This window comes from Vicia villosa, linkage group LG7 (genome assembly GCF_029867415.1).
Source record: "Vicia villosa cultivar HV-30 ecotype Madison, WI linkage group LG7, Vvil1.0, whole genome shotgun sequence".
Taxonomy (NCBI): domain Eukaryota; kingdom Viridiplantae; phylum Streptophyta; class Magnoliopsida; order Fabales; family Fabaceae; genus Vicia; species Vicia villosa.
The window spans coordinates 122,895,613-122,909,422 of record NC_081186.1 but is presented as its reverse complement, the minus strand read 5'-3'; the positions used below and the strand labels follow the sequence as shown (position 1 = coordinate 122,909,422).

Here is a 13,810-nt window from a genome sequence, read left to right as displayed (position 1 = left end):
AAAAGGTGGATTCAATTATAAATCAGGATTGAGAGGCAAGGGCCGTGGAAGAGATTCCAGAAGCATGTTTGGGAGAATTTCTCAGAACCAAGAACAAGAAAATAGTGAGAAAGATTACTCAGGAAGTTCAAATCGAAGAGGAGGATCAGCAAATTTGTAAGGAGGAAAAAGGAGAATCGATAGAAAGAGACTCAAATGTTTCAACTACAATCACATCAAACATTTCTCATCAGAATGCATAGCTTCATCAAGTCAGAAGGAACATCAAGCTCATATAGCCAAAGAAGGAGATGAAATAGGTTTTGAAGATCAACCTCTAATGTTGATGATGATCACAATCCAGATCTGTAGAACAACGAAATGCGATTCATAGACTCAGGGTGTTTCGACCATATGACTGGGCATCAAAATTGGCTTATCAATTTTGACTCAGAAGAAAAGCATGATGAAATTTGCAAATAACAGGGCCACCCAAGCTGAAAGACCTGGTAATGTCATTGTCAAAAGAGAAGATGGAAGGCAAGTTGTAATCACAAATGTGCTATATGTTCCTGGTATGACTACCAACCTGACAAGCCTAGGTCAACTTTTGGAGAAAGGCTTCTCAGCTAAATTCGTCAAAACTTTTATGGAGATTCATGACAGAGGAGGAAAACTAGTAATTAAAGTGCCCCTGGCCACAAATAGAGCCTTCATGGTATGCCTAAACACCATAGAATCTCAATGTTTTTCTGCTGATATATTGAAAGATGATTCATGGTTGTGGCACCTTAGATTAGGCCATTTAAACTTTAGGGATATGAAACAATTATGGTCAAAAGGAATGTAACAGGACTTCCCTTAGTTGAAACCCCCATAATATTTGTGATAAGTGCCTAATTAGCAAGCATCCTAGAAATTCCTTCAGTAACCACACCACCTATAAAGCCACTGAAGTGTCGAATATAGTCTATTTTGATTTTTGTGGCCCATTTGATACACCATCACTAGGAGGAAATAAGTATTTTGTATCCTTTGTTGATGACTTGAGAAAGAAGTTATGGATATACCTAATCAAGGCCAAGAGTGATTTGTACAAGACATTCAAAGAATTTAAGGCTATTATGGAGAAACAATCAGGAAAACAAAGTAAAACTCTAAGAACATATGGATGTAGGGAATTTTACTTCAGAAGAGTTTGAAGAATTCTATAGGGAACAAGGCATAGTGCATGAAGTGATTTCACATTACACACCCCAATACAATGGTACTGCTGAGAGAATAAATAGAACCATTTTAAACATGGTTAGAAGCATGCTCAAAGAAAAAAATCCCCCTCACAGCTTTTAGGTGAAGCTGTTGTGACTGCTCTACATGTGTTAAATAGGTGCCTAACCAAGAGGTTTGACTCAATGGTTATAGAGGAAGCTTGGTCAGGAAACAAACCATCAGTCAAGCACTTTAAGATTTTTTGGTTTTCTATGCTACAAACATGTACCTGACCTAAGAAGAAAGAAGTTAGATGATAAAAGTGAGAAGATGATTTCTGTAGGGTACAAGTCAACTGGCTCATATAAGTTATACAATCCATAAAATCATCAAGTCACATTCTGCAGGGATGTCTATTTTGATGAAGCAGGTTCCTGGGAAAAGTTCCAATCAAAAGACAAAACTAGTGCTAACCTCCATCTTGAATGGGAAGATGCTGACTCAAGGGAAGAAACATAATATAAAGTAGCAAACAATGAAGCACAAGGAGTTGAAGGCAGACCTACAAGGGCAATACATGCTCCATCAAGATTAAGATAATTTCAAGTATATTCTAATGGCACCCTTTCAGAAAAAGGTGTCTTGGTGCATCATAAGGCTCTTGTGGTGGACAGGGAACCTATCTCTTTTGAAAAAGCTATCTCAAAACAAGTATAGAGAATGGCAATGGAAGAAAAACCTAAGAGTATTGAGAAGAATGATACTTCGGAAATGGTAATCCTACCCCAAAAAAAAAGACCAATTTCTGTCAAGTGGGTGTTTAAGACTAAGCTCAAACTTGATGCATCCGTAGCCAAACACAAGTCCAGACTTGTGGCAAAGGAATTCATGCAACAATAAGGCTTGTATTAAATGAGGTTTTTGCTCCAACAACAAGAATGGAGACTGTGAGATTGATTGTTTTAATAGCTATCTAGAAAAACTGGAAGCTATGGCAACTAGATGGCAAGTCAGCCTTTCTAAAAGGATGCAACCTCCTGGTTTCATAAGAAAATCTGAAGAGCATAAGGTGTTAAGGTTGAAGATGACCCTTTATGTCTTGAAACAAGTCTAGGGCATGGAATAAAAGGATATATCCATTCCTTAACACTCTTGGCTTTCAAAAGTGTTCAGTAGAGAATAGAGTGTATGATCAGGTTGTGAATGAATATAGGTTGTCAATGTTATGTTTGTATGTTGATGATTTAGTCATCATTGGTAGTAGTCTAGATTCCATATAATTAATCAAAAGGAAGTTGAAAAATGAATTTGAAATGACTGATTTGGGTGCCTTATCTTACTTTCTGGGATTTGAGTTTGTGTACTCAGAAAGTGGTATTTTTATGCATCAAAAGAAGTATATGGTAGAAGTCCTGAAGAGATTTAAAATGATGCGATTCAAACCAATAGAAACACCAGCTCAATTTAATGTGAAGCTGACAAAGAGTGAAGATGAAGGCAAGTTGATGATACAATGTTTAGACAGGTGGTTGGCAACCTAACATACATATGCCATAGCATACCTGAAATAACCTTCAGTGTAGGTTTAGTCAACAAAATTATAAGGGATCCTAGACACTCACACATGATTGAAATAAAGAGAATCATGAGGTATTTGAGAGGAACTCCGAGCCATGGTATTCTGGTTTCTTGTCATAATACAGGAGACAATAGTCTACATCTTGTAATGTACTCTGCTTCTGACTGGTGTGGTGATACGGTTGATAGAAGAAGTACCATGGGAGAAGTTTTTCTGTTTGTAGGTTCTCCCATATCTTGGAGTTCCAAGAAGCAAATTGTGGAAGCAATTTTAACCTGTGAAGCGGAATATATTACAACTTGCTCAACTGCATTTCAAGCTTTATCGTTCGTCTACACTACTCAAGGAATTGAAACTATGGAATAAAGAAGCTATGGAGTTACTAGTTGATAGAAAGTCAACAATTGATTTGGCTAAGAACCCTGTGTCACATGGAAGGAGTGAGCATATTAACACAAAATTCCACTTCCTTAGAGACCAAGTAAGCAAGGGAAGAATCAAGCTTCAGCATTGCAGCACTGAATTGCAGCTGGCAGATATACTGATCAAGTCATTGAAGAGTGAATGATTCAAAGAATTGAGGATAATTGTCATACCCTAATTTTGACCCCCCCCCCCTGAGATGTCACATCATTGACGTCAAATCCAAAAATGTTTCTTGATCGGTTTGGAAGCCGTGATCAAGACTTCATTCGTTCACTCATTCTCTGCAAAATAATTCATGCTCATGGAGGTTTTTCATTTTTAATGCGCCATTGCCATTTGGTTGGATTTAAAAGATTTGCTTGGAAGTTGTTGGATGGACTTATCGTGGTGAAGAATTGATTTATATGGATTATTTGATCATTCATGGAAATTCCATCAAAAATTGCAAGAAATATCTTTAGTCCATTTTGAAAGAATTGTTTCAAGTATGGTTCATGACTATGGATTCAAGGATTTTAATTCAATATCATTTCAAAGATCCATAATGGCAAAAACATGTTTCAAGGCCTAAAATTCAAAGGATTTCTTATCATTTTCTATTCAAAGGGAATTGAATTCCTAAATTCAAATTCATTAAAGAATATTCAAAGCTTCATGCTTGAATAACAATTTCACTCAAGAATATTCAAACTTCATGTTTGAATAACAATTTTCATTAAAGATTCTAAGGGAGATTCAAGCATTACAAATGATGTTCTTTTACATGAAAATAAATTCTAATTTCTAAGCAAATTACAAGGTTTCATCCAAAATTCAAGAATTACATCATTTCAAAGTTCCAAGAATTCAAAGTCCATACAAGTTTTAAAGTAGAAACAAGATTCTATTCATGGACAATTGGAAATTCAACTAGAATTACAAGAAAGAAAAATAAAGCTTCCAAGACTTTCTTGAAATTCTTTAATCTTCAAAGAATCAATTCTTCAAGCTCAAGTTCCTTCATGCTTCCTTCAAAGGCTCGTGTCACATGAAAAAGAAACAAAAAGGGTGAAATTAGCAAAAATCCAATAAATAATTCAAAAGCCCAAAAGCCCACATGGAGGCCATAATTTTCGGAAAAAAAAAAAAAGAAAAAGGGGAATCAAAGAAAGATATTTTTATGTCATAAAATTCTACAACTTAGAGCTATGACATAAAAATTTGGCTTATGTCATAAAAGAATCTTTTCAAGTGGGATTTCTACATGTGCATAAATTGTGATACTTGGCCACCAAGCCAACTTAACACTCAAGGAAGCTTAGTAATGAGTAATTGGTAATGATTATCTTAGAGAGAATATTCTTTGTAATGATTAAAACTTGGCCACCAAGTAAGCTTAAAGATTAAGCCAAAGCCTCTTAGGTGCCAAAATTACCAAAGTTATTCCTCATTTTTTCCCTCTATAAATAGAGGAGAGGCAAGAAAAATAAGACATGAAAAAAAAGGGTGGAGAACAAACAAAAAGTTCTCACACTTCAAAGCTTTTTTTCACATAAAAAAGTCTTGTTGAAGTAGTTCTAAGAAAAATCTTGTAAGAACTTCATCTACAAGATACAAAAGAGGGAGAAGTAAGTGTTTCATACCTTACTTACTAGCATCCTTCAACCACTTGGAGCTTCATCTTCAAGTCTCCAACTTCCAACAAGCTCAACCTTCGAGCATCCCTAATATCCAAAAACACTCCTTTAAAGTCAAACCCCTAGAAAGGGTTAGCCTCCAAAATCTTCCTTTAAAATCAAAAACCCCTGGAAAGGGTTAGCCTTCATCAATTCCCTCATTTCATAAAAACCCCTGGAAAGGGTCAGCCTCCAAAATCATTCCTTAAAAGGCAAACCCCTGGAAAGGGTCAGCCTCCAAAACCAATCCTTCAAATCCAAATTTCCTGGAAAGGGTTAGCTTCCAAATCATCTTTCAAACCTTCAAAACCCTCCTCAATAGAGTCAATCCTAGGGTCAGTATCAATCACTCAAACAAATTCCCCAGTAAAGTCAATCTTCAAACCTGGGTATTTCATTCATCAATCCCTACTTAACAAGAGCATAATCCTTAGAAGGGTCAACCTTTAGTCTCTAAACAATAGGGTAATCCTCAGTAGAGTCAAAGATCCTCTCAAAGTCAAAAGATCCCATACTGGTAGGTCTTTTCTCCATTAAGAGTCAGCCTCAACCTTGGGCTTTGTACAAGGCAGATACTCCCCTTAGAGTCAAAAACCCTCCTCATAGGTATTTCCCTATCCAGAGTCAGCCACAACCTTGGGCTTTGTACAAGGCAGATAATAGAGTCTCCACAGTGAGTCCTTCCCCATCAAACAGCCACAACCTTGGGCTTTGTACAAGGCAGATAAACACCATTTCCATGTGCCAAAAGATTCCTAACCTTTAGGATCTTTTCCCTACTAAGTCAGCCACAACCTTAGACTTTGTATAAGGCAGATAAACATCCTCTTCTATGTCAAAATATTAATACCCTTTTAGTCCTTTCCCTAGAGAGTCAGCCACAACCTTGGGCTTTGTACAAGGCACACAAAATAGAGTCATTCATAGTCTCCAAACTCTGTTTCCTCAACAGTCAGCCACAACCTTGGGCTTCATACAAGGCACAAAATAGAGTCTCCCTAGGTAGAGTCAGCCACAATTCTGGGCTTTGTACAGAACACTAAAATAAACCTTTCAATCAAAAAACAGAAAAAACACTCTCCAACTAGAGTCAGCCTCAATTCTGGGCTTCATACAGAACACAAATTTCCTCAGTCAAAAGTCAATTTCTAGTGGAGTCATCTCCCAGAGTCAATAAAACCTTTTAAGCCTCAAGCTTGGGCCTCATACAAGCCAGTCAAATTCAAATCTTTCATGCAGTAGATAGACATCACTTATCTCTATAGATAGATATTCCTCCTATTTTACCACATTCAAACAAACAAACAAACATTTCAATTTCAAACATTCTCCCATTTAGGACTCTGAAAGGCATGCTCTTAGGCACACATACCCAGACTTGTAAAAATTTCCCTAATTTAGTTGAGAATCTTTCTTTCATTCAAGAGACACGTGACTGGCATACTTGTACACAACCAAGTAAGGTCCCTCTCTTAATGAAACAAACTCAACTTTTCTGTCACTTAAAATGTTTGTGGTGGAATAGTAGAAATACCTCTCTGTAAAGATGACTTCATGTCTCTTTACTGTAAAAAGAGATTTAATTTCAAAGCTTCAACCTTGAGCTTCAAGCAAGGCACAAAAAAATTAATTCATTTCCCTAATTAGTTCCCCGAACTACAAAAAGCTCTGACTTCCATTAGGGATATGTAGGCATGAGATTCACAAGGAATCTCAGCGAGCTAATCAAAAGCCAAAAACAGTCAGTTCATCTGTCTTTGAATTCTATTCTCTCTCCTAACACAAAGGAGAAACTTTCCCAATCAAGCAGCAACACAAACACATAAACACAATAATGATGAGTGTTTTGTCTTTGTAACAGTTTTGAATTAAGGGAAGGTATTAGAAATAATTTAAACTATATAATTGTAACTAGTTGCCCGATGATATGATGCCATGTGTCTTGTAATATGCATGCTTAAATAAGATAGTTTACTCTTACACTAATGTAACAACTTGATTCAGATATAGAAAACTCCTATCTTTCTACTTATCTCCTTTAACATCATTACTTTGTATAAACTCTAACAAATTGAATAACTAGAAGTATTGAATCAAATTCAACCTGTTAAAGAGCGAGAGATGAAAAATGAGTTTCAAGAAGGTCGAAAATCATTGATTAGTGTAAGTTGTTCTTTATATATAACTTAATTTATGATATTATTATTTTCTAAATCAATTTGAAATGTTATGTGTTTAGTAAGGGGTTGATGAAACAGACATCCCACATAAGATATAATAAACTCAACTGTATATATCACCTCGTTTAAAATCCACAATTATGGTTAAATGTAGTAGTGATGCACCATTTTAAAATAGTAAAATGTTGTCATTGGGCATCGAACTCATAACCATGTCACTTTTCACTATGATTATACTTCTACACTTTATGTTTTCCAATCTCTTCAACTGTCAATATGTAAATCACACATACCTAAAATGCTTAAAGTGTTCGTCAAACTCCTTTGATAATTCCAATGGATGCCTACCTCCCAAAATAAAATCTTAAAACTTTTTACCCTTGTTCCTCATTAGAATTTCTACACTTTATGCAACTCGTACAAACAATAAATGAGAGAAAACCATTTTTATAAGTGTCAAAACATTAAAAAACCTAAAATATGATTCACCATCGAACTGATCTACGAACCAACCCGACCCAATTCAGATTATCGCTGCCACATGGCTTTTAAACCGCCATCAATAGAATTTGCAACCACCACCCAATCGTCAAATCTCCACCACCTCCCGACAGTCTGGAGTTATCATCATTGATACTCATCCAAAAAATAATAATACTATTTTGTATCTCAACCAAAATAGTAGGATCAATTTTGTATGTGTTAGATTAAGGATCTCAACCAAATGCACTCTTGACTTGCCTCTTGTAGTACTAAAAGTTCTGCATGATTAGATGAAGTTGCTGCTATTGTTTGTTTCAGCGATCTCCATGAAATAGATGTACCACTACATGTAAACAAATAACTTGTTTGTGATCTACCATTGTGAGGATCTGACAAGTAACCTGCATCTGCATAACCTATTAATTCGAGTTTTGATACTTTGGTATAAAACAGACCCATGTCTATTGTACCTCTAAGATAACGAAGTATATGTTTGATTCTATTTCAATGTCTTCGTGTGGATGCAAAACTGTATCTAGCTAATAAATTAACCGCAAATGATATATCAGGACGTGTATAATTAGTAAGGTACATCAGTGATCCAATCGCACTGAGATATGGTACTTCAGGACCAAGCAATTCTTCATCCTTTTCTCGAGGCCTAAAAGGACCGTTCTCTACATCTAATGATCTAACAACCATTGGGGTAGACAATGGGTGACATTTGTCCATATATAAGCGTTTTAACACTTTTTGTATATAGCATTCTTGATGTACAAATATTCCTTTGTCCGAGTGCTCAATTGGTAAACCTAGGCACAATTTTGTCTTTCCTAGGTCCTTCATCTCAAACTCTTTCTTTAAACAATTCATAGCTTTTGGAAGCTCTTCAGAAGTTCCAATAATATTTATGTCATCAACATAGACAGCTATTATTGCAAATTCTTTTCCCGATCCTTTTATAAAAGTACAAGGACAAATGGAGTTATTTGTTTAGAAAATATTCACTAAGACGGTTATACCACATGCGTCCAAATTGTTTTAGCCCATAGAGAGATTTGTTCAATTTTATGGATTAGTTTTCTCGAGATTCACAATTATGTGCATTTGGTATATTGAACCCTGAAAATTCTAGTAACACACGCTCATGTCAAACTGAATGTTATGACATCCACAATTATGCAGCACAGACAATAATAACAAAACAACATAAAAACAGTAAAGAACACATAGAATTGTTTACCCAGTTCGGTTCAAACAACCTACTCTGGTGGCTTCCAAGCCAGAGATGAAGTCCACTATCAGTAGTATCAATTCAAAGCTAAACTCCACCGTTTACAACTTCTCACTTAATCACTACCCAATGACCCTTCTACCTAGGTTCTACCTAGATATGGAATATCTCCATTCCACCCCCCTCAATCACAGCAGTGATTACACATAAACAATAAACAATTACAGATAGAAGACACCCTTCAAAAACACACCTTGATCTGCTTAAAAGCTTCAATCAAGAGACACACACTCGTGCTTAAAAGCTTAGAGTGACATTACACAAACACAAACTAATTCCAACGCAATCATCAAAGACAATTGCTTGGATCACACGAGACAGTTACAGAATAGCCGTTCTTCACAATACACAATCTTTTGTCTGCGTTCCAAATTAGGATTGCAGTCCTTTTTATATGCAGTCTTGGGCCTTGGGCTTTTTAAGAAACACATTAGGGTTAACAAAGTTAACCTAATTCACACGTTAATTGTCTGTTACAAAATGTGCTGTCAGTAGGACCTTCTGGATGAAATATGCAACACTCAATAAAAAGTTTCCTAAACTGATAAAAGGGATAAATCAGGAAACACAATTAATAAACAATAACAGCTCCTGCTGTCACACACGGATGTCATGACATCGATCATGACATTCACTACAAAACCTGTATTAGCTTCACACATATATGCAACATGCATATACAAAATCAACCAGGTATGTTTTACCAATAATGTAGCCAACATAAAAACACCTTCAAACCCTTCATGGAGTTTCATGTAAATTTCACTATCAAGTGAACCATATAGATAAGATGTTACAGCATCCATCATGTGCAAATTAATCCCTTCATGTGCTACAAGGCTTATTAAATATCAAAAAGTGCTTGCATTCATTACAAGTGAGTATGTCTCATCAAAATCAATTACAGGTCTTTGTGAAAATCCTTGAGCAACAAGTCGATCTTTGTATCTCACAATTTAATTATTTTCATTTCGCTTTCGCACGAAAATCCATTTGTATCCAACTGGCTTCACACCTTGAGGTGTTCGAACGACAGGTCCAAAAACTTTTCTTTTATAGAGTGAGTTCAATTCTGCTTCAATTGCATCTTTCCATTTTGGCCAATCCTCACTTTGTCTACAATTTTAATAGACGTTGGTTCATGATCCTCTTTGTCATTTATCACATTTAGCGCTATATTGTACGAAAATATCATCAATGTCGACTTCGTGTCAGTTCCATTGTATTCCATTTTGGACATAATTTATCGAGATCTCTTAATTTTCATAAGTTTCAGGTACCTGATCAATCTCTTCTAGAGATGAAATGTTTATTATGTCTGAAGATTCTTTCAGATTTTCTATGTCCTCACTTGGGCCATCTTTATTCCTAGCTCTCTTTCTTATTCGAGGATTGTTATCTTTGGAACCGATTGGTCTGCCACGCTTCAGGTGTGGTTGAGACTCATTGGATTGTCCAACATGGATATCCAATTTTATTGGAGCATTTGAAGCTGGTATATATGATTTAGTCACACCTTTTGGATCAGTGAATGCATTTGGTAATTGATTTGCTAAGATTTGCAAGTGAATTATCTTTTGAACTTCTAGTTCACATTGTTATGTTCGAGGATTAAGATGAGATAATGATAATTCATTCAAACTGATCTCTTTTTCCAACTTCTTATTCTCTCCCCCTAATGTTGGAAAATTTAATTCATCAAAATGACAATCACCAAAACGAGCAGTGAATAAATCTCCTGTTGTTTGTTCAAGGTACTTTATAATAGATGGAGATTCATATCCAACATATATTCCCATCCTCCTTTGAGGACCCATCTTAGTGCGTTGTGGTAGAGAGATTGGGACATACATCTCACATCTAAAAATTCTTAGATGAGAAATATTAGGTTCTTTACCAAAAACTAATTCTAGAGGGGAAGAGGTGTGGTAACTCGTTGACGTGATGCGAATCAATGTTGCAGCATGCAAAATTGCATGTCCCCAAGCAGAAACTGGGAGTTTGCATCTCATAATAAGTGGTCTTACAATTAATTTTATACATTTAATAAATGATTCCGCAAGTCCATTTTGTGTATGAACATGTGCTACTCGATGTTTAATATCAATTCCAATAGACATACAATACTCATTAAATACTTGAGATGAAAATTCTGCAACATTATCAAGACGTATTTTCTTGACAGGATAATCGGGAAAATGAGCTCTTATTCGAATTAGTTGAGCTAGCAATCTCGCAAATGCCTGGTTGCGAGTTGACAACAAACAAACATGTGACCATCTAGTTGATGCATACACTAAAACCATAAAATATCTAAGTGGTCCACATGATGGGTGTATTGGCCCGCAAATATCACCATGTATACGCTCTAAAAAACTAATAGATTCATTTTTAATTTTTGTTGGTGATGGTTGAATTATCAACTTCCCTTGCGAGCAAGAGTTGCATGAGAAGTTATTTGATTGAATAATTTCCTGACTCAATAATTGATGACCGCATGAATTTTCAATTATTTTTCGCATCATTATATAACCGGGATGGCCCAACCGGTCATGCCAAATTACAAATTTATTATTATTTGTAAATTTATGGTTTACAATGGGCATGTGCTTCAATTGTACTAATATAAGTGTAGGTCAAGCCTGAGGAAAAAGCCGGTAGTTTTTCTATTACACATTTTCTGTCCAAATTCTGTTGTGTAATACAAAGATATCCGACACCTCCATCATATTTTGTTTCAATATGGTAGCCATTTCGGCGAATATCTTTGAAACTTAATAAATTTCTATTAGATTTAGATGAATATAATGCATTCTCAATGTGTAATATTGTTCCTCCACTTAATAATACACTGGCTCTTCCAGAGCCTTCAATTATTTTTGAGGTGTCAGATATAGTGCTGACATCAGTTTTTCGCTTTACTAAGTAAGAGAAATATTTTTTATCTTTAAAAATTGTGTGAGTAGTTGCACTATCATCGAGACAAATATCTTCATTAGTGGTGCAAGTGCCGACATTCATTCTAAAAAATAATAATAATGAGTTATGAGTTATTTAAACATACAAGTTATTCAAACAATAAATTATGTAAATGAACAGAAAGTAAACACACTTTATTATTATATGAAATTAAAATTAAAAACAGGAAGCAACCATTGAATTTAAAATAAAAAAATAGTGAGAATTCAAAGCATTCATAACAACTAAAATAAATAGAAATTTTGTATAACTTCTATTTCTTGACAGTTCCATCTCCAATAAGGTGATCAATTTTTTCATCTGGATCAGCAAAGAAATCACCAATCTCTAAATGAGTAACATCCATATTGTCATAATCGGGATCACCATCTTCATTAGTAAAATGTGTCTCAATTCTTGTATTTGTACTTTTTAATAATTTTTGATAAAGATCAACAAGGTGTTTTGGTGTACGACAAGTGCGATCACAATGACCTTTCCCTCCATAACGATAACAAATATTTTCTTTATTTTTGCTACTCTGACCACCTTTTTCATTCTTTTCAGTATTTTTCCATTTCTGGTGAAAAGATACATTCTTATGATTGCCATTGCGGCTATGATCAAAATTAAAACCACGAGCATAATTATGGGCACGACCACGACCGCAGTACCGCGCACGACCATGACCATGATTTTGCACATAGTAATTGTGTCTTGCTACATTCACTTCGGGGAATGGAGCTGTACCTGCGGGACGAGCCTCGTGATTTTTCATCAAGAGCTCATTATTTTGTTCAGCCACAAGAAGACAAGATATCAAATCAGAGTATTTATTAAACCCCTTTTTCTCGATATTGTTGTTGTAGGAGCACATTGGATGCATGAAAAATGGAGAATGTTTTTTCTAACATATCTTCATCAGTTACTTTTTCTCCACATAATGTCAGCTTAGAGGTTATTCTAAACATTGCAGAATTATAATCACTTACACTTTTAAAATCTTGAAAGCGTAAATGCATCCAATCATAACGAGCTTTTGGTAGAATAACCAATTTTTGATGAGCATATCTCTCTTTTAAATTTTTCCACAAAACATATGGATCAGTTACGGTAAGATATTCATTTTTAAGGTCCTCGTGAAAATGATGACGAAGGAATATCATGGCTTTTGTCTTTTGTTGGTCAGATGATGTATTTCCTTCTTTAATAGCATTACCGTGACCTTCTGCATTTAAATGGATTTCAGCAACTAGATGCTAAGAGCCCCAAAGTCAAGTTTTACAAGATTTGACATACTTAATTCTATCAAGATTTTAAAATTAAAAAAATTAAATAAAAATTATAAAATAATAAAAAAAACATAACAAAAAAACATGATATATAAACATACTTAATCTATATCTTATTTTAGAATATTAAAAGTAAAAAAAATTGATGAAAATTAAAGTAAAATTCCTTCAATTACGAAATTGTAATATCCCATCCAAAAGAATATATATATATATATATATATATATATATATATATATATATATATATATATATATATATATATATATATATATATATATATATATATATATATATATATATATATATATATATATATATATATATATATATATATATATATATATATATATATATTCTTAAATTATATCAAAATTTGTTGGCATAAATTTATAAAATTATCTATGACATATAAACTATAGTTATGATAATACATATAAATTAGATTTCAATTTATTTATAAATTATATATGACATATAAATTATAGTTAAGGTAATCCCGGATCGCATATAAATTATATTTCAATTTGTTTATAAATTATATATGTACGATGAATATATATATATATATATATATATATATATATATATATATATATATATATATATATATATATATATATATATATATATATATATATATATATATATTCAGTATTAAAAAACGAAAATCTCTTTTTTTCTCAGTTTTTTTCGACATAAAAAAAACTAATACGATCGAACATAAATTAAAATGATATAAATAATTTGTTTT

The 13,810-nt window shown here is 34.0% G+C and overlaps 1 protein-coding gene across 1 annotated transcript; it reads right to left on the bottom strand.

The window, feature by feature from the left end:
• Nucleotides 1-12,037: 12,037 nt before the first annotated feature.
• LOC131620125 (uncharacterized) lies at nucleotides 12,038-12,640 on the bottom strand. The gene has a single exon (XM_058891143.1). It carries the CDS (start codon nucleotides 12,638-12,640, stop codon nucleotides 12,038-12,040), a length of 603 nt encoding a protein of 200 aa, XP_058747126.1.
• Nucleotides 12,641-13,810: the final 1,170 nt, after the last annotated feature.

Coding starts and splice junctions, on each gene's coding strand:
- LOC131620125 (XM_058891143.1), bottom strand. CDS start 12,640: ATGTGCTCCTACAACAACAATATCGAGAAAAAGGGGTTTAATAAATAC.